Here is a 21,342-nt window from a genome sequence, read left to right as displayed (position 1 = left end):
CCCTGGAGGTCTTCAGGAAACGTGTAGATGTAGAATTTAGTAGCATGGTTTGGTGGTGGACTTTAGTACTAGGCTGGACTAGATGATCTGAGAGGTCTTTTCCAACCTGAATGATTCTGTGATTCTGTTCTCTTACTAAGAATAGGTCGTCTGTGACATGAGGTGTAACACGTCTGATAAAGTGTTGCTCTCCATTTTTTTATGAGTATTTCAGCTCTCTGTGAACAGACTACCGAAGGAGTTCTGGGCAAGCATTTTCCTATTTCTTCCGAAAGTCTGATGATTACCTAATTAGTCATTTGTTAGAAGCTAATCATGTCATAAACCTACAGAAGTATTTGTAGCTTTTGTCAGGATACCTCAAACTTAAAAGTTCTTTTTAGTGAAAACCTTTCACCCTTAGTGAAACATAAACATAGCTTAGTTCTAGATATGTGAAATTTCTTGATCGTCTTGTATGAACAGCTAGTACTATAAAAGCTACCGGTGAACAAATACTTTATTTGATTATTATATTATAAACATGTAACCTATTATATACATGTGTAATAGGTAATATAAAATATATACATAAAGTATATTATATTGGTGTATATTGGTTGCCTTCAAAATCACATCACCAGTTCTCCAATGCAAATGAGTGACAGCTGTAAGAAGGGAAAGCAGTAGGTTTGGCCCTATTTCCCCTAGGCACAGTCTTGCTGTATTTATTCATGGTCGGGTGGAGGATGGTGACAGCGCTAGTGGGTGTCCTGTATGACCTGCCTCACTTCACAGCACAGTAGTGACAGAAGGATGAGCTGTTCCAGAGATGGATAGTCTTGTCTTTGGAATGATGGCCTTTGCATAAGATAAATATTTAAAAGATATGTGCAGGGTTTTAAAAGGTTTTATTAGGATTGTGAAGGTTAATTTTTTTTTTTCTCAATTTACAGACAGCATGAAGGTATGTAGGTGCTGGTCTGTTCTACCAGAAATTCACCCCTCCCTTCTTCCCCCCCCTGTTTCTGGGAAATACTGTTTCATTCTGATCCTGAAATTATTATTATTTATACACTAGCCATATTAAAACTGATAGGACTTCTGCCATTTTACTCGAGGTTATGCTTTCACTGTAAATCTAACTTTGCACTGTCAAATCTTTGCTCAGTCTAATTACCACTTGCCTCAAGATTTCCTATGACAGCAAGATCAAAAGGTTCATTATATTTTCTGAGAAAATCTTTATTCTATCCATATTATGTCTCCATTTTAATGTAATAAAGGAAATGCTTGTCTTTACAGAGAAGGAAAACAGAGTATGAATGATTTCTTTGTTACAGTAGCTGAGGCATTATTCTTTTTTTTTTTTTTTCTCTGAATTGAGTATATTGTCTGTAATTTTTTAATGGAAAGTAGAGATATGTGTTTCTAACTGTGTTCTGTTTTTTTTTTTTTCTTTATTTTATTTTTTTCCATGGGTCCTTTTGTGTCTTGGGTATAGAAAATAAATTGAAGATGTACCTCTATGAAATGACTGTTTTTAACATCTTTCTCAACACATCCCTTTTCCTTATGTAGTTTGACTGTCACAGTCAAATTCTGTCCTGCATTGAAAACATAATACATATGCTTTTCTTCTGCTTTCTTTTCCTGAGAAATTAGAATCAATTCAGAGCTCATTCTTATACACAAATTATTAAAAAAAAAAAAAATATTCTCAGTGTGCACTCGCTTGTGCTTGCCTATGCTGATAGCTTTTTGTTCTTGCAGAAGCAGACTACTGCGGTTTACTGGAAATTAGAAGGGAGAGGTGAAATGCACTGGTAGTGTTGTAATGTAATCTGTTGTCTGGATGGAAGTGTCAGGGCTGGGTTGGCTACATGGCACCAATGCAAAGCTTTTGGGATGGCCCCTGTTTAAAATAGACAGAGGCTGTGATTTCTCTCCAGCCATGGTGTGAGTTGAGGGCAGTGGCCATCGCAAACTGAAATCCTTTCCTTACTGTCCTGTGCCTACTTCTTTTGGCATACATCCCCTTCAGTGAACAGCTAGTTCTACAAGTCTTTCAGAGTCTCCAATACCTCTTCATTTCTCTCTACTTCTTTTTTTTTTTTTTTCTTCCTGAGCTGTGAACTATAACTCTGATCATATTGGGGGAGAAGGCTTATTCTGCAGTAGTCAGTGAAATGGTGAACTGTTTTCATGCCCTTCTCGTTTTCATGACGTTTCCCTCGTAGGCCCCTTCCTGTCCTTGTGGGGATAAGCCAGCTAACGCTGCCTCTTTGACTCCTGTCACTGATGTGTCTGCAAAGGCACATTTCTTATTGAGACCCACACACTTCAGTGGGAGCATCGCAGAGGTTCACCATCACCAAAGCTTGTGCTTTGGATTGTGTGAGAGGGTATCACACTTACGGTGGATTTTTGAGAGGGGATGCAGACAACGTACTCTCTGTGTACAGAATAAAGAAGAAAAAATGGTTGAGAAATGGGGGGTTGAGATAAGGATAGCAAACAGAAGAAAGGGAGGAAAGCTTTGACATGATCATCTGTAGGCAGCCTCCCCTGTGCACTTATATGTGATATGGCACTGAGGGGGAAAACCTTTTGCAGCGTAGGTCTTTCCCTTTATTCTTCTCAAAAATCCAAACTAAATCCAATCTGCCCTGTAGGAACTGCTGAAAGTCTAACTCCTAGCTGAACCAAGACAGGGGAATTCTGAAAGCCTACCAGGGCTTTCTGTACGTCAAACTAATTCAGATTGATATTGAAGATTGCAGTGACAAGCAGGGACACAAAACTCAGGAACAGCTGAGTTAAATATTTAGAAGAATTTTCACAAATTGTATCTCTGGGGTAAAAAATGGGAATCGGGAAATCTAGGATCTGTTTTTGAGCTTAATATTGATTTTTATTTAATTACTAAAATGATCAATTTATTGCAAAAGGTCAAGTGCCATAATAATGGTGATCACCTTGGTTTGGCTGTTATTAGTCCTTGGATTTTCACTTTTAAAAATGAAATGTTTTCAGTGGTCAAGATTACATATATATGGTTTACTAAAGGTTGTAGTCCTAAAAGGTCTGAATTAACAAATATGGGGAGTCACTCAGTCGAGTTGTGAAGGTCGGTCTAATCTTTTTAATTGCATTAACTTTTATGTCTTTGTCTGCTACTGCATCTGCTTTGTTATTTTGGCAATGTCAGATCTTTAACTCATCATGTACTTTGGGTAGTAGTAATAATAGAAATAATAATAATAACAATGATAACGGTTATGTTGAAGAATTCAAGAAAAGATCAGACAGTCCTGAATCTTTGAACATCCTCTGTCCCAGAAGATGCAAATAACTTCCATAATTAATTTTAATGAATTTCTTCTGAGGTTTCTCAGTCCTTACTCCACCCATTTGTCAGGAGGAAATAGCAGGAGCTTTTGATTAACATTCAGATGACTCCTCTTTTCTTCTATTGATAGTTTCTATGATCATTCACCCTCATCACCTTTTCATAGGCCCAGTATCTTGCCCTTCCCTGGAAACTGCAAGATCAATTTGGTTCAAAGTTGCTTTAAGTGCTGTTCTGTCCATAGGTGGAATGCTAGGTGTGTAAGATACAATTAACATTTAATTTGAATATTAAGTTTCATACTCTACAATTTTATGAAGAGTTTATTTATTTATTTATTTTCTTCATGCTCTGTTGTGGTAAGCTTTAATTGTGGTAGCACAAAGATTGTAGGACATGTACGTGAAATGTCAGATTGCCAAGGATGCTCTTCTGCTGTTGGGATTTGAACCTGACTCTCATTTCCCAGATAAGCACCACCCTCTAGTATGTTCTGGAGCAGGGTTTTTTCAGTGGTTCATGCTGAAGTGGTTTCATTTTGCATATAATGATTAAATATTCATTGATCCTGAGCGCTGCACAGATTATGTTAGGCATAGTACTTCACTATAAATTGGGTATTTGACTCCCAGACTGGATGTCAGAAGTCCACTGTATGTTTTATGTAACCTATGCATAAAATTTTAGACTTCATAGCTCAAAATTATATAATTATACAATTTCAGCAGGGTTCCTAATACCATCTAAAATAAAAATTCAGTAAACATGGATAAGAGGTTTTTTTTTTTTTTTTGAGTGAGAGAGTTTCTAAATAGATTGAGAGTGATATTGGTGATCTTGAGAACCTATTTGTTTCTACATTCCAGACAATTGACATCTCTAAATGCTGTTGAGAAGAAAGAGGAACAAGAGGGGAAACTTGTTTTGTTTTGTTTTGTTTTTTTAAAAGGGAAGGAAAAAATTCTCCATAAGTGAGGTTTTGAGAAATGTTCTCTTTTCTGGTTCTCTTAAATTCTAGTTAGCTAAGTGCTTCCATGGTGGAAAAGAAAGTGGTCAGTAAGAAGCTTTTATGTAATTTAATAAAAAAGACAGCAATGCAGTGCTACAGTAGAAAAAGCTCCTGAGGTTTCTGTTTGCTGGAATGTTTGATTACCGAACTATCGTACAGTATTTTTGTACTGTAATTACATATATGTGAAATATAGCGTATACAATAACACAGTCCTTTCATACAATTTAATTTGTTCTAAAATGGCTGCTGCTTTGTAAAGCTCTTAAATACCTGTTCTGATTTCAGACTGAAAGTTTCAGACGTAGGCTGTTTAATTTATGGCCTAGCTCCCACTGAACTGAGTTGTTTGCAAGACAAATCATCGCATTTCATCATAAGGAGGTCAAATTTATTTTTAATGTTGCTGATAGATGAATGTTGAGTAGCTATGGTCGCTAGTTCCTTTCAGTAAGTTATTTCAATTAATTTGTGGGATGTGCTCTGTAAATCTGTGATAAATGTGTCGTCACAAGTTTACCTAGACAAGGTTGTGCTAGAAGCCTACAAAATTGTCTTGAGGTTTTTATTTGCTTTCGGTGTTAAGGTGTGAGATGTCAGGGAGTTGTAAAAGGGAGAAGAAAGGGACCATCTTAGAGGTTAATATTAAAAACGTTGAGATTAATTGCTTTATTTTTGAAAGAAAGAGGCTCTTCCAAAGAGAGGCCTTGTGTGCTCTGAGCTGGCTGCTGAAGGGGCTTGTTTACCTGAGTTTTACTTCAGGCAGTGTCTTGGGATATAAACCCTTATATACTAAAAATCTGGTTTTAGATACCCTCCTAAATCCTCTGGTATGTCTGTGGTTTGTAATCACTGTTTTTAAGCCTTTGACTTTTCTGATTTGATGCTAAGAAACAAAGATGTCACAAATCCGAGTGGGTCAGTTTGTGTGCTCTGGAGAGAGGCTTTGTGCCTGATTTGTATGGCACAGGCACTGGCAGGTTGTATGACCAGAGCTGAGAAAACCTGTGACAGTTAAAGTAAAGACAAAAATCTGCTTTCTGCTCGTCAACAGACCACTTACAACAACATTAATGTGCCAGAGTCTCAGGACTGAACTGTGAGAGGAAGTCACAACACCTGAGAATGATGTCTTATAGCCTTTGGCAGATCTCCACAGCTGCAGGATTTCTAATGGCAGAAAAAGCTGTGCATCCCAATCATCCCAGTCCCAGGCTATTTTTCCCCTGTTTTTTAGGGGAATCTGCTTATTTGCAAGAGCTGAGTCTGTACACTTTTTCTAAAAATGGAATTTTATATTCTTACTTTAATCCTTTATCTGCAAGATTCACTTGATGGGTGTGTATAAGAGCATATAAGCACCAGTAAAATCCATAAAAATATTTTTGGGAGAAATTCTTCAGGTTGGAACACCTCTAAAGCATAGTTTAGGGAGTATGTTCCTGAGTATGTGCTGAACTATTTATGTTTGACTACTGAAAAATCAAACATAGTCAAATGTTAACTATCATTTGTACATTTTGGCATAAAGAAGCATTATGGCTTTAAATCATTTAGATTTTTGCTTAAGACTGCACTACAATTTCTTAATATCTGGAGGAAGAAATAACAATAACTTAGGAGACGTGATGGAAAAAAAAAAAAGTGATGGTCCCAAGGCATCTGTTCAGACTTTACATAAGAGTTTTGGTATTAAAATATTTATTTGGCTGTAAATTAAAGACTTGATTACGTTGAGTTGTAAGCTTTTAGTCGTGGCTTATACTTAAACTGACAAAAGCCTCCTTAGATCTTTCACAGGATTAAGAAGGATTGATTATCTCTGTATTAATCTAACAATTTAACTAATTTGATTACAATATTGAAGTTAGCTTGCTGATTTGACCTTGATTTGATTGCAATATTGCTATATTGCTTTATTCCTGATTTAGTTTGCAGTTATTGATAGTAGTGTTTTGTTTTTTTTTTTTCTTTTTTCCACTTCCCCTACTGATTTTTTTTTTCAGAAATTATACTGTAGGGTTATATTTCTTTCAAGAAAAGTGGAACTTTGGATGACCTGATTAAAACTCAGTTTTATTTTATCAGTCATATGCTTTCTTATACTAAATAACAAAACCCTGGGACAAATTCAACAGCAGTTTCGTTTGCAGTTTGACTGTGTGGAAGGTATGTTACAGTATTATTCATACCACCTATGGTTCACTGAGCCTGCAGATTTCAGAAATTTTGCCATTGATTTAACTAGAATCAAAACTTCATGCACTCATAAGGCAAGAAATTTCTATGTAGTTGTTTATTTGCTCTTATCTTTTTGCTATTTTTAATTTTCTTTCTTCTACAGAAAATTAATTACAAGGAGAAAATGGATAGTATTAGTATATAATAATGTTTGTCTACAACATAGAATTATACAGAAATTAAATGTCAAAGGTGAAGAAAAACTTAACCATAGCAAAGAATTTGTTACAAATATAAATTCATTTTTTTACTGTTAAAATAACATTCCATTTGACCTTATGAAAAATTTTTTGTTGAGTACTTTTGTGTGTTTTTTTCCTTTTAGGTCTTTTATATTTTTCCTGTTTTCCATTTAGAGTAATTATACTTCATGAGCATCCTTTCCTTCTGACTTCTTTTTTTAGTCTATTTCATTTAATCTATTCTTATTGCAGAAAGTGGAAGTGACTGAGATAACCCAGGATTTTCAATTTTAAGCATATTCTGTTCAGTTTATTAACAATATTTTGTTTACCTTGAATAAAAATAATACATTTGCACATGGTTACTAGAGTGGAAATAGTGTTTATTTTATTATTACTATTTTAAATTTTAATATTTGTTGTTGTTTTCAGAGCAAAGATACAAGGATAAATCTTTCCTGTCAGGTGACATTTGAAATTCTATTGTAATGTTTTCATTTTTAGTTTAAAAAAACCATTTAAGTTCTTTTTTTTTTTTTCCCAACTAGCCTTCTAGCCTGTATTTGACTTCAATATACATGATTTTGGCTAAAATAAAAGCAATTTTTTTTTCCTAATTCTTGCATCAATCACTAGAAAAAAAGTGTTTATTTTACAAATAATACCTATAAGATATCAATATTGGGATGTGTTTGTATATATCTGATGGGGTCCAAGTAAGTTTCTTATGCAAAGCATAGCTTTGCATTGGTGGCATTTTGACCAAGAGTCAGTGACTGGGAAGGAATTTACCTGTGTCTGAGGTATCTGAGTCATAGAATGGCCACAGGTACTCAAGAATTGCTGCACAAATTAGGGTATTGCTTGTTTTTACACCGTCCTTGCTAATAATCTAACAGCTTGTTTATTTGGACTGGGAATTAAAAGTAGCTCTTCATTGATAAATGTAACTTCTGCTTTTTCTAGTGGTTTACTCAGTTACTAAAAGGAGTTGCTGTAGACACCACAAGAAGGATAAAACAAGATAAAACTGTCAGAAAAACATGCATATACACTAGTGTCAAAATAATAACTCCTAGATGGCCTTGGTCTTCCCAAGACTAACCCTAGGATATTGAGGAAGATACTAAGCAAGAAGATTACATCAACCTCAGAGAGGATGGAACTGTAAAAGTGGACAAAGGATTTAGATTAGTGGTGATGGTGAAACTTCTAAAAATTGAGCACTGCTACAATCAATGGCATTTTTGTGGACTTTCATTTAGTAACCAGGTAGCTAAGAACTATCAGGAAATGGAGAAAAAGAAAAAAATTACAGTAGAAATGTTCAAGTTCTCAAAACCTGCAGGTGGAAGTAGCTTGCATGGCTGAAATGTTTTTGGTAATGCTCGAGGGAAACTGGGATGGAAACTGGATTTGAGGGAGAGGGAGAACTACCCAGCTATTTATCACCAATGATCTTTTGTGTGTCTGCATCTCTGCTTTAGGTGATGTATTCCACCTAAGAGGAAAATTTATATTTATTGTTCTTCCTCTTCCTATTGTCCATAGCTTATGTTTATATGTGAGTCAATATATAGGAATTTCTAAGTTGTGATTTACCTATCCTTTGACTCATGGGTTTACATGGAAATTTCTCCATTTCAATTTGCGTCCTTTGCCTCTTGTCCTGGCACTGCGCACCACTGAGAAGAGTCTGACTGTCTTCTTTACTCCCCCCCATCAGGTGTTAAGAGCCATTGGTAAGATCCCTCTGAGCCTTCTCTCCTCCAGGCTGCGTAACAGTCCCAGTCTCTGTCAGATGCTCCAAGCCCGCTGTCATCTTTGCAGCCCTTCACTGGGCTTGCTCCAGTATATCCGTGCCAGTCTTGTACTGGGGAGCTCAAAAGTGGACACAGCACTTCAGAGTTGTCTTACCAATGCTACGCAGAGATGAAGTATCGCCTTCCTCAGCATGCTGGCAGTGTTCTTTTTTCTCAATGTAGCAGAGGATGCCATTGACCTTCTTTACCGTGAGGGCACTCTGCTGCCTGATATTGTCCAGCAGAAGTCCTTCATGACCTTTTCTACCAAACTGCTTTCCAGTCAGTTGGTGTCAGCCTGCAATGGTACCTGGGGTTATTTCTCCCCAGGGACAGGACTTGGCATTTCTATTAGTGCTGAACTTCACAAAGTTCAACATCAACCTGCTCATTTCTCCACTCTATTGAGGTCCATCTGAATGGCAGTGGAACCATCTGGTGTATCAACCACTCCTCCCAGTTTTGTGTCATCTGCAAACTTGATGAGGATGCAATCTGATACATTGTCCAGGTCATTAAGGAAGCTGTTAAACACTACTATTGACCCTTGGGCTATACCACTAGTGACTGGTGACCAGCTGATTTTCTATTTCTGATCACAGCACTCTGAGCTTGGCATTTTAGCCCGTTTTTAATAGACTTTATTGTCCATGTATTTAACCTGTACTTCATCAGTTTGTCAATGAGAAATTGATGGAGCACAGTGTGAAAAGCCTAACTCAAGATAAACAACATTCACTGCTCTCCCCTCATCCGCTGAGCTGGTCATTTCACTGTAGAAGGCTGTTGGGTTGGCTAAGCACAATTATCCCGTCATAAATCTATGTCAGCTGCTCCCAATCACCATCTTGTCCTTAATATGTTTGGAAGTGGTTTCTAGGATTAATTGCTCCATCACCTTCTCAGGGATCAAGGTGAGTCTGACCTATCTGTGTTGCCCTGTGTCTTCCTTCTTAAAGGTGGGAGCGATATTTCCTGTTTACAGAAACATTCCCCAGTTGCCAATACCTATCACAAGAATGTGATTTTAAAAAATATATATTTAAAAAACAAAACAGAATTGAAAAATGGACATTGACTTTCTACATTCTAAAACGTTTCCTCAAACCAGTTGTCTCTCTTCAAGGTATAGTAGCACATGCATTATGTATCTACGAGGTATTTATAGTAAGGACTTTTCAAAAATTGAATAATATTTTTTAGAATATATGCTTTAAAATGGGTAGGGCTGCAGAAGATGTCAGTGGTGGCTGACAGAGAGGTTAGAAAAAAAAGGTGGAAAGGAAAATAATTCTGTTTACCTATTGTAAAATGGTATTTCTATGACTGAGTTTTATAATTGGTTTTATTATCTTTTTTAGAAGGAATAGTGTATTCTTTGCAAATGCTAACCAGTAGCTAAGTAAAATAATTGATTCAAATTTATTTTCTAATTAAAGATGATAATCTTGTCATACCTTTTTACTTACTAAGTCATATAATATACTGCCTTCATAATTTGCTACTTTAAGCAATTGGGAATATATTTTTCTTTCAGTAGTTTTTTTCATATCCTTTCAAGGAAGAAATGAAAAAAGTAGGACCGGCTGTCTGTGAATTCCCTTGACAGAGTTACTTTAGACAGAACAAAACTTGTCCTTTGTTAGTGGACACTATGGTTTTCTTCAGCTTTAGAGTCAGTTGAAGGTGAAAGTTACCTGCATGTTTACTACCAAAACCTCCTTGCTTGCGCACCTGGTCAGTTTTGCAGATGGAATTTACTGTGATTGAGTTTATTTAGCACTCTTAGATTTGCAGGCAACCTAGACAGATGGTGGGGACTAAAAAGTTTGGAAAAGCCATCTCTGGGCAGGAATTGTGTTGGATACCACGGATATAGCATGTGTTTTCCACCTAGGGCTGAAGGACCATACTTTGCCATTCTGTTCTCTGTGCTCACAGCTTGGCTTGCATAGGTAGAATTGTAGTAAATGTTTTGTTGGGTGTCACGTATGTTTACCCTGCCTGGAAATTAAATAGCTCCTCTCTGCTGTTCTGCTGGATTGTGTCTATTTGGAGTAGCAGTTCAGAGGCTGGAAGGGTCGGCTTGAATGGTGTCACTCTTGGTTTCTTTTCTGTGAGAGGATGTGAGTTGTCTTCATTTCTTGAAATGTCTTCAAGAGGATGTGAGATATCTTCATTTCGGACTTGTCTTCATTTCTGTTTGTTGACTCTGTGAAGTACAGGGCCACAATGGATTTTATTTTTATTTTTAATTTCCCACTCTTCCTTCAGAGTACAGGAGATTTAAACTAATTAAGGAAACCCTCAAAACTAACTTCAAGATAAATAAGGAGAAAAAAAAAAAAAAGAGAAGATATGCTTGGAGCCCATCACTGACAATGAGAAATACAAAATCTGTACAAAATAGCCCTTCAGTTTATATTTCAGAGCATTTTTCTCTTTCCATAGTTTAAATGGATGCAATACTGAAGTGGAGAGAGAATAACTTTGAAAAACTGGATGAGTGAGTTCTATGTTACATTAGTGAATTTTACATCATTTAGTGAATGCTGTGATAAACCTATATTGTTAATTATTATACTACATAAGTGCAATGAAAATCTGTTAATGTAATTAGCATTTTCCTGTTGCATGTCGAGTGCTACTTTATTGAAAAATATGTACTATTGCAGAAGCCTTCATTTTTTAGGAATACATCGAAAGTGCTATAAAGATTAGATATGACTAAATGGCTTTAGATTCAGGTCATTTTATACAACAGAAAGGACAATGGGAGATAAAAGACAGGAAAGGGTAAAAGGATTTGTATCCACAAAGGTCTAAATAAAGTACTTCTGGAACACAGGTCAAAATGTGAAATACTTACAAGTCAGCACACTTGCATTTCTCCCACTAGCCAGTGCAAATTTATAAATTAAGTAGATTTGTTGAAATGATTCCACAAATAAAATGCTTCCTTTATTTTTTATCAGTTAATTCTGTGGAACTGTGGTTGTTAAAATACTCTATATGAGATTGTTTTAATGCTTTTAGTTGCCTCATCAGACTGTTAATGCTGTGTTACATCAGCAGTTAGTGCCATATTGAAAGAACAAACATTAAGGTTTTTTTGATGTGTGCGTGAGAATAAAAACTGTAACCAAGTGCCATTTTTGAAATTGATGAATGGAAGTGCCAGTCAGCCTCTGACGATTTCGTGTCTGGGGAGCTCTGCCTGGCTCAGACAAAATATATACATCAGCTTCTTGAGATGTGCTTAGAGAACTAACACACTGGGTCCTCTAGAAATACTCAAACAGAAGGTAGGGAAAATACTGTAATCAAATGGAAAAATGTAATTAGAATTTTTTTTTCTTTTTCCTGAGTAGATGAAGAGTGAGGATGGATTTTCCTATAGCACAAGTCTGTACGTGCTAAGACGCTGTAGAAAATAGAGTAGTAAATTCTGATACTTGCACACAGAAATTATGCTTTGGGACATTGGAGCTAGAGGCAGACAGAACATTTGTCTTCAGACATATCTGAGTGGTTAGGTATCACCAGAGGCTAAGCACAGTTCTTCTCCTACCACCCATACTACCAGGGCTTGGAAAATATCAGAGTTTTTGGGGGATGGATATGTGCTTCGCAAAAGTTGCTCTTCTTGCAATTGCTCACAGTGGCACCGGTATCATCTTTGGGCTGCCTCTGCTTTGTTTCATGCTTCTCACTTTCCCTGTGCTCCTGTTCAGCCAAGGTACATCAGAGGTAGACTGTGTGCCTTTTGTTACTGGAGCCAGTGGCATAAGCAGCTCTGGAAAAATTCACTAGCTCAAACAATATCCCGTGTTTATAGGTTTATATATTTGTCTTTTTTTTTTTTTTCCTGTCGGTTTAAATAGACTGGGATAGAGAATCCATAACTATGCAAAACCAAATCAAAGTAGATTAAGCAGAATCATGAAATGAGGATATTGCTTTTTATTTTTAATGGGAATTACTCTCCCTCCTAATTCAGTTTTCTGAAGGCAGTGTTGGAACAGCTACAGGCTGAGTGGTGTTCAGTCCTGGAAAATGACAGCTCCGGAGCAGTGGTCCTAGCTGTACACTGGGAAGGCCATTCATTATTAGGTTATTGGAGTAATCTCCTGTAGGAAGCAATTTGGAATGACTGCAATCTGTCTGCCTGTCTGTTTTCATTTTTAAATAACATTATTTTGTGTAAGCTGCATGAAATGATTGCATGCATGGTAAGCTGCTTACTAAAAAATCCTTATGAAAAAAGAGGTGCTGTGAGTTTGCATTAGGCATGCAAAAAAATTTCACTCCTTTAAACTCATTTGATAAAAATAATTTGCTTACCAGCTGAGAGACTATAGAGGGCAAGTTTCAGTGACACCAATGACATCAGTGAATATTATTATACAGATGCCTTTTAAACCCTTAAAGAAGAGGTTAAATTTTAGAAATGTTGCTTCTTGCTCTTTGGGGTCCTTGTGTCCATTCTGGCCCTGTCTCATCATCCAGCAGTTCCTTTGCCATCTCAGTGCAATCAAGAGACAGGCTGGAGACCAGTTTTACAATGTAATTAGCTTTGTGTTTTGGTGTAAACGCCATTGCCATATTACTGGAGTGCCTTACAGCTGTGGAGGGAGGAGGGATGAAAATGCTTTTTTTCCCTTTCGATAACAGAGTAAATGAGTCAGAATATGAGTGATACATCTGCAACCAAGCAGGACAGTAGTGTAAGAAATTGAACGGTATTTTTTCACATTCCAGACTTGGGCCTTTAATGGAAGGTAATGCTCCTGCTGAATTGACTCTCTTTCCTAAACCAGGAACAACAAAAATGTGATCCATGAGACAGACAGACAGACAGACAGACACAGACACACACACACACACACACACAGACACACACACACACACACACACACACACACACACACACACACACCCCAGTCTTATCCTACCCTCCCACCCCTCCCCCAGGGAGCAAACATATAATAAATGCCAGATAAGTGCTGTTACCTTCCTGTTGCATCTCCATACAGGAAAAAAAAAAATCCTACCAGGATAGCATTGTTGGTTTGCATGCATATCTACATGGCTTTACTATTTTTTCTTTCAGATCTTGTCTCAGTGACACACTGCAGCAATGATAAGGCTGTGCAGAACTGAGACTGGAGAGATATTGCTTCCCTGTTTATGAGGACTGCATTTATTGCAAAGCTGTTTCTGAAAAAATGTTACGTATATATAGCACTATTGGTACAAAAGTTAATACAGAGAACTGTTTGTCATAGATTTCAAAGTGGTAAAGAAAGAAGAAAAAAATAAAAAAAGATATTAAAAGACCAGTTCTCATAACTATTAGTGTTGTTTCTGACCACAGAGGTTACTGAAAACATCAGGCTTCTTTCATCATCATCTCAGTCAGGTCTCCATTCACCTTTACAAGAAGAGTGAGTTGTGTAAACCACATTAAAAGATGACTCTTTAATCTATAAGCTCTTTAATTTAACGATTGTCTTTTTTCACTTTAGGTGGTAAGGTTAAAGGGCAGTCTCAAAGCTCTGATAATTTAGTTCCCTTTACTTTCCTTCCTGTTAACTGAAAGGTCATTCTTTAGGAGTTAAGTGGTTGATCCACATAACAAAGCTTATTAATAGCCTCTTTTTGAACAGGACTGTATAATATGCTTTTTGCTAGATGTCAAAAATTCCTTTGATATTAATTATGTAATTCCAAAGTCGTAGTAAAATCTTTTGCTTGTGTATAATTATTATTTCAGCCTACGCTAGGGACAAGAAAAAAGAGACAGCAAAGCAAGATGTCTACAGCTTGTTTTGTGTTTACTTCTATCAATTCTAACCCTGTCTGTCTTTGATTTCAGTGGAGGTACTCTTGATGCATAATGGTGTGTATTATCACAAAGCAGCTGTGAATAAATTTGTGGCTATTTTCTAATCCAGCAATTTGCAAACATCTGGACCAAAGGTTCAAGCTTTCAAACTCTTAATCAGAACATAATATATCGTATGAATCATCATATGTCATCATTGTGAGCCAGTTGAAGTGAAATGTTACAGCCCTTTCACAACACTCTAGATCATAATACACATGCTGTTGGGAAGGACCTTTCTGTTGTGCCAGAAGTCTCCAGATGTTTCCCCAGGGAGGATCAGTTGTTGAATATTCTTGCGGGATGTGGGGCACTATGTTCTAAGTTAGCCTTGCGAAAGTACAGAGGTAGTCTTGAGCTTCCAAGTTATGTGCGTACGTGGAAGTTCTTCAGGATGGTGGTATCTTTTGGGCACATCTACACCAAAAAAAAAAAAAAAAGGCTTTTTGCTTGGGTCAGATTTGCACTTTCAAAGTGAGTTACCCCATCACTTCCCACTTACTTACTGAGGTGTGCATTGTGCATTGGTTCCAAAGCCTGTGAAATGGATTCTTTCAGATGAAGCTTGCTTGGTCTGTGTGATCGCAGAAGACCCCACATGTACTTCAGTCACTAATGGAAGCTCAGCCCTTCCTTTTAAATATATATGTATATTATATGTATATATATATATGTATATATGTATATGTGTATATATATATATATGTATAGTTTTTGTTTGCTTTCTACTCTCTAGAAAAGTAATAAACTAGTAAGAGAGTTGCTTTATTTATTTATTTTTTATCTTCCCCTTCATGGCAAGTTCAGGTTTAGTTTGAAAGCTTTTACATCAATGAAATTATAATCTTTGACACTGAATGTCACAAAGTGATTTTGTGTTATAACTCAGGACCTTAGCAACGTCCTAAGTGCATCGTAATTTCAAGTAACCATTACATAAATAGTCCTTATAAAGAAACATTTAATTCAGTAGCATTACTTGCATAAGAAGAAATTTGTACAATCAAAATGTTATTTGTTGATAACTTTTTGTCCTTATTTTGAGATTCTGAGGACACTATAGATTGGCCAGATACAAACTCCTCAGGGTGTTACCTTGAATTGCTTTGACAAGAGTACCATTGACTGCAGTTGGCTTTGGATCAGGTGTGTCAGATTTCTAGAAATATTAGATTTTTAGATATGTTTTTGGTATTCCCTAGATTCTATGGATTTAACTGAAAGACCTCCCTTACTTTTCCTTCCTTACTCTCTTTTTTGTCTGCTTCGTGATCATGAGAGTGTTTACTCATTCTGCATCTTTCTAGTAATTGTGAAGACCCTGATGCATGTGATTGTGGTTTGTTTGATGTTTTCTTGCCACAAGAACATGGCTGCTGTGTCTTGCCTATACTTGGCTCAGTTTATATAATTTCAAGAGATCTGCCTTTATCCCATATTTAAAATTTATATTTAAAGAAAATCTTTCATGTAAGTCACTATACTACAAATGATTACCATGTATATTCTGGAGGGGGACATGCATAGCAAAGATTATTCAGGGAACTAATTGAAACAGCTGACTGCTCTGTGTTTATCATTGTCATCTAATATTTGCAATAGTGTTGGCTAAAAACAATACAGCAAACAAACTCCTCTGCTTTTTTGCCTCAAAAAGCTGCACACACCCAAATTATGTTTGTTATTTGATGAAATACTGTTATCAGACCAAATAGTTCCATTTATCTTGGGAAATAAAGCAAAAACAGTATTTTGTTCCCTGTTTAATGAAAATTATATTAAAGTTTTTAGAAAGTAAAGTCTTTTGTCTTCCCTGGATATATGCTCATCAGTGCCGTATCTATAGCAGAACAGAGCACAATGAATGACATGTTTTGTGATTATAAAAATATTCATTGTATGATATTAGTTCTTACGAATTTTACTGTAGCATGTTCCTTATGCCAATAAAACAATAAAACTAAGCAGAGAATATAAACCAGATGCTAATACAGAATTCAACAGTGACTATTAAAATATAATCCATAACTCCTAAGATACACGATGGAGTCTTTTTTATTTTTTGTTTTGGAAGACTCACTAGCTTGGCACTGAAGACTTTAGACTTCATAGGTTTCAGAGAACAAAATGTGCAGACAGGTGTGCACTTCTTTCATTGAAATTTAAATTACTTATGAATTCTTAGGAACAAAATCAGCTCTTTCTGTCAGGAGCGTCTTGCAGAATTTCACACAGAAATGGAGTTGCAATTGCCTCTGGTTATGTGAGTGTTTGTTTTGTGCTGAGACAAAACAGAAACCAAATCTCAACACAGTCAGAATGTTTGCTATAATGCATATTTAATTGAGATCGCGGAGGCCAATTTTCTCTTTATGTATTTGGAGGCATATTTTATGGTTAATTTGTTTTTAAGCATACAAAAATGTTCAAAACTCCAAGCATTTCCTCCTGGTCCCAACACAAAATCATTGATGAGATGGTGCACAGGGAACTCTTTAGAGGTCAGAAGGACATTAATCTGCCTCATCTGTCGCTAGAGTTTTTGAGAACAATATGGACCTGTGTGCCCTGAGGTACCCTAAACAAAAAAAGAAAACACCCCAAACCCACGTATACTCCAGGAAAAATATATTTGTGTTACAATTGTACCACTATTGTGATACAATAGTATTTTGGAAAACAGTGACCCTGAGAAAAGTCTAGCTGTCATGATAAAGACAAGCGAGTTCCCAGTGTGATATTCCAGCAAAACACAACTGGGAGAAGTAGTACCGTCACACAGAGCCTACAACTACTAAAGCATTTGTAGAAGTAGGGAGGTGACTGTTAGCTCAGGGTGTGGAATTGGCATAGGTGATGGAATTTGGTACCTCTTGGTAGAGAATAGATTTTAAAAGTGTTTTCTGTATCCTGGCTGAATAAAAATGTTTCTATGAAAATGTTTGTGAACAGAAGTTCCTGCTGCTCAATTTGGGAAGATCCCAGTCCTGTTACAGTTTGTTTTCAAGTGCCTGGATGGAGACCCACAGGGGGCTTTGGCAGCAGAACAGCTAATTTATTGATCAAGACTGAGGCTTGAATGCAGGTAGGCATCAGGATGCTTAGCTCTGGAAGTGTAATGAATGCTCAGAAGCAGAATTTAAAGTACGTAGAGAAATATGACAACAAAAAGTTTTGTCATTTAGGAGTCCCTGTGTTTAGGCAGTAATTAGGGGCAAGATTTAGAATTTTGGCTTCAAGTCCTCAGGATTTGAATATATTTATTTAAAAGACTGAAGGTTCGGTGTTTTATTCTGATGGCCCCAAATAAGTTGTTTATACTCTCCTTATTACTCACCTATGTCATCCACCAAGTGAAGCCTTTTGTATTTCATTATTGTGTCACGTTTTGACAACTGAATGCTTCTGCACATCATTCTCCTAAAGAAGTGGAAAAGAAACTGTCTTAGAATGATTGGCACTTCGCTATCTACCAACTGCAGACCGCGCTGAAATGATAGGTAGCTTTTCCACAAGTTACAGAAAGGCGAAGGTTCATTCAGGGAATGTAGCCAATAGCTCAAAGCAGTGGAAGGCCGGGGTCTTGAATGTACTTCCCAGCTAGTCCTGATATTCAGAAGCGTGACCTAGAATATGTGATCTGCCATAGATTTTTTTGTTCTTGAAGGTTTCTGAAGACGGGCTGGATTCCTGGTTGTACTCAGGGCCATTATGCAAACATGAACTCTAAAAATGGACAGTGTATGTCCACTTTCTGTCAAAAAGAAATAAAGTTCAGAGCTGTAAAATATATCTTTGAAAGTTTATCTTAGAAATAAGTATTCCAGAAGGATTAAAAGAATGCTAATCTAATATTTGCATCATGAAGTAGAAGACCAGAACCCTGCTTAATAAATAAAGCACATGTGCATTGTGTTGTCATTATTGTTATAGTTCATATACTGCTCGTTTCTTCAAATTCACTAAAGAAATCACAGGTTAATGCAGGATGTGCAAATACCAATGTGTTTTGCTGTTGTCAGAGAACATCCTTTCCATTTGGCATGTTTACTGTGTGCACGCTTCTGCAAAGGCTCATGCAGTAAATGTATCTTCTTCTCTGACGGGCTCACCTGAATGGATGAAGGAAAATGAGAAGGGTTTTGTAGTCTGAACATATATTCAGGTTCTTTATATCTTCCAACTTTTTTTTTCCTTTTTTTTAAAGACAATGAACACTTGAAGTCTTTCAAGTTCCTTTGAAACTTGGCTACTCTTAGCTGTACTCACAGAAAATTGCAACTTGTTTTTTGTTTCTAAAAGATCTGGGTTGTTGAATAGCTGTCAGGCTTGCTTTTATCCTATTACACGTTCTCAGGGAGCTGAAGGCGCAGTTTGACATTTAGAGGGAAAAAACTAAAATATCACTCTCAAGTGCTTCTTTTATCTACTATGTTCCCAGTATAACTTTTTTTTTTTTTTTCCCAAAAAAATCTTAACAGCCACGTAGAGTACGTTTCTGTTTAGGCCCAGTCTCTGTATATTTTGCACGTTTAGGTGTTGCAGCAATAGTAAACAGCCAGTGCAAAAGGGGCTCCCGCCATTGGTCGGACCCCAGAAAGAAGCGATGCCACTTGACAGTGAACACACTGGAACTCCTGTGGCTGCTTTGCTGGAAAATCATGCAATCGTTTATAGTGCTGCGAGGGCAATGCACCTCCTCCTCTTGCACGTTTGCAGGTGTTGCGTTCCTCACAGTTTTCTTGGTTTTGTCAATTAACCTTGAGATCTGCTATACTGTCCGAGAGCTGGAAGCACAGCATGGAATAGTGATACTCTCTTGAGGACTGTAGGTTTCTAAAACAGTTGCAAAGGAAAAAAAACAAGCACTTCCATCTCACCTTCCAACTCTGGTGTTGCACTGGCATGTGAACGTCTTCCTTGGACTGACCCTAGTGCTTAACTGAAGGTGAGACTGGACATCTTTACAGATTAAGAATTACCACAGTTGGCATAATGAGTTATTCAAAATTGAATTTTAATTCTAATAACAGCCTGTACAGTAAAGAGACCAGGCAGAAATATGATTAAGGGAAATTTCAGTGTTGCAGACTACTCCCTCCTCTGTGGTATACGGTGTGCAGGCAGGGCGATGTGGGCTTGTCTCTTGTGGGGAAGTAGCACAATTATCAAGACAAAAAGCACCTGTAAGTATGACTAAGCTGGGACATATATAAGAGAACTTAACATCATTGCTTAGAAAATGTTCTGCTCTGAAGAGTGAAATTCACTTTTATGTAGGCAGCCAACAAAAGCACTTCTTAAACTATATTAAAAAGCTGCATATAAATGCTGCATAGCATTCCTGCCAACACCTAGCATGTGGATAAACACTACCTGTATTTCAAAGGAAAATACTGGCAATTTTTCTTCAGGTTCTTTCTTAAAATACATCTTGGACTTTTAAATCATTGATTAAAAAGAGTTAAACTGCAAATGGATTATGGCATGGTTACTGTTTGTATCTTTAAAATAAACAACATTAAAAAAGGCATATTCAAAGCTAATGCAAATGTGCATAGTGTCAGTGATGTTCGTAATGATATAGTGAATTATACTGTGGGAGATCTAATTCTGATTTTTTTTTTTAGCTTTGTATCTTTATTTTTAAGTTGCTAGAGGGAGGGATTTATTTTTCTAGTATGGCTGGAAAAGTTCTTAAATGTCACTGGACCTAATAATATCAGATCATCATCTCAGATGATGATCTGCTATCACAGATGTGTAAATACAACATTTTGAGCTGTAAACATGCCAGTTACAGAAATGTTTGGAAGCATAAATATTTACACTTAAAAAAAAAAAAAATCCAAAGTCAAATCAATAACTATATTGAGCTTCAACTTGAATCAGTCTTTGCTGATTAACTGAAATTGCCATAGCATTGAAAAAATTCCAAATGCTGGAGGCAGTTTTGTTTTTCAGTTTCCTGCCATTACAAATCTGTCTCAATGAATTTTGTCACAATCAAAGAATATCACCACTAGTGATGATAAAGTAGATTTCATTGCCAGTGAGAGACCAAGCGTTTAATATTTAGTAGTGAAACATGCTCTGATAACCCATGCCTTTTCCCTTTTCAAGCTTGGAATACGTTATTCTGGGGGGAGAACAGAATGAAACATAAATTCATAGGAGATGTATATTGGAAAGAAAGGGATTTGTTTTGCTGCACATACTTTTTTGGGGCCTCTGGAGCTGATACAGTAAATTATTCATTATTCATGACACTTCTGCAAACAAAGCTGACAGCAATAAAATACATGATTAATAGACTATTCTTTAAGAAGATTATCAATATGAATAAATAGGTAATGCCTAGGTAGTATTCCCATCTGCACATATGTATTAAATATTCTCCAAATTTACTTTTTTCTTTGTCTCTGCTTTTATTGCATCTCAAATAATAGTAAAACTTAGCTCAGCTTGGGTTACCACCTCAAGTTTGCCTATTTCCATGTGTGCACTTGATCATTGCAGTGCTAATATTATTGCTTGATACTGAGCTTTGTGTAGTTGATCTCAGCACACTTATCCCTATTGATCGGAGTGAACAGGATTTCACTTGTGTTCAGAATCATTGTATTCCCTCCCAATCTAGGATTTTGCGCACCTTTGAGTGACATAATAGCTGCATTATGCAAGCGCACCGTAGTTCTACAAACATTATCATGGATGGGTCATAATGGGTTTGCATCTTAGTTTTGTGACATCAAACTTGTTGGGAAGAATCATAACAATAGTAGTGATTGTGAGCAACTGCTGTGCTCTTCTGGAAACCAAATAGCAAGAAACACTATGGTTCCTTTCTCTTCCATATCGCAGTAGTGGTGTAAATCACTGTAGTGATT

The 21,342-nt window shown here is 36.6% G+C and overlaps 1 protein-coding gene across 10 annotated transcripts in view; it reads left to right on the top strand.

Annotated features, from left to right (window-relative positions):
• Positions 1–21,342, top strand: part of DPP10 (dipeptidyl peptidase like 10) — a 494,333-nt gene that overhangs the window by 311,384 nt on the left and 161,607 nt on the right. The window contains exon 1 of one of the 10 annotated variants that reach the window (XM_080599351.1): positions 1,016–3,587. The exons of 8 other annotated variants lie outside the window; for them this stretch is intronic. In XM_080599351.1, coding sequence (XP_080455477.1) covers positions 3,467–3,587 — 121 coding nt within the window. In that variant the 5' untranslated portion in view covers positions 1,016–3,466. Of the gene's footprint in view, positions 1–1,015; positions 3,588–9,429; positions 9,480–21,342 lie in introns of those variants that run through there. One more of the 10 variants, XM_080599342.1, reaches the window with a different exon arrangement.

Source organism: Anser brachyrhynchus, assembly GCF_964034855.1.
Source record: "Anser brachyrhynchus genome assembly, chromosome: 7".
NCBI lineage: Eukaryota > Metazoa > Chordata > Aves > Anseriformes > Anatidae > Anser > Anser brachyrhynchus.
Note: the sequence above shows the minus strand (reverse complement) of the source record. Positions and strands in the feature narration are given on the sequence as shown.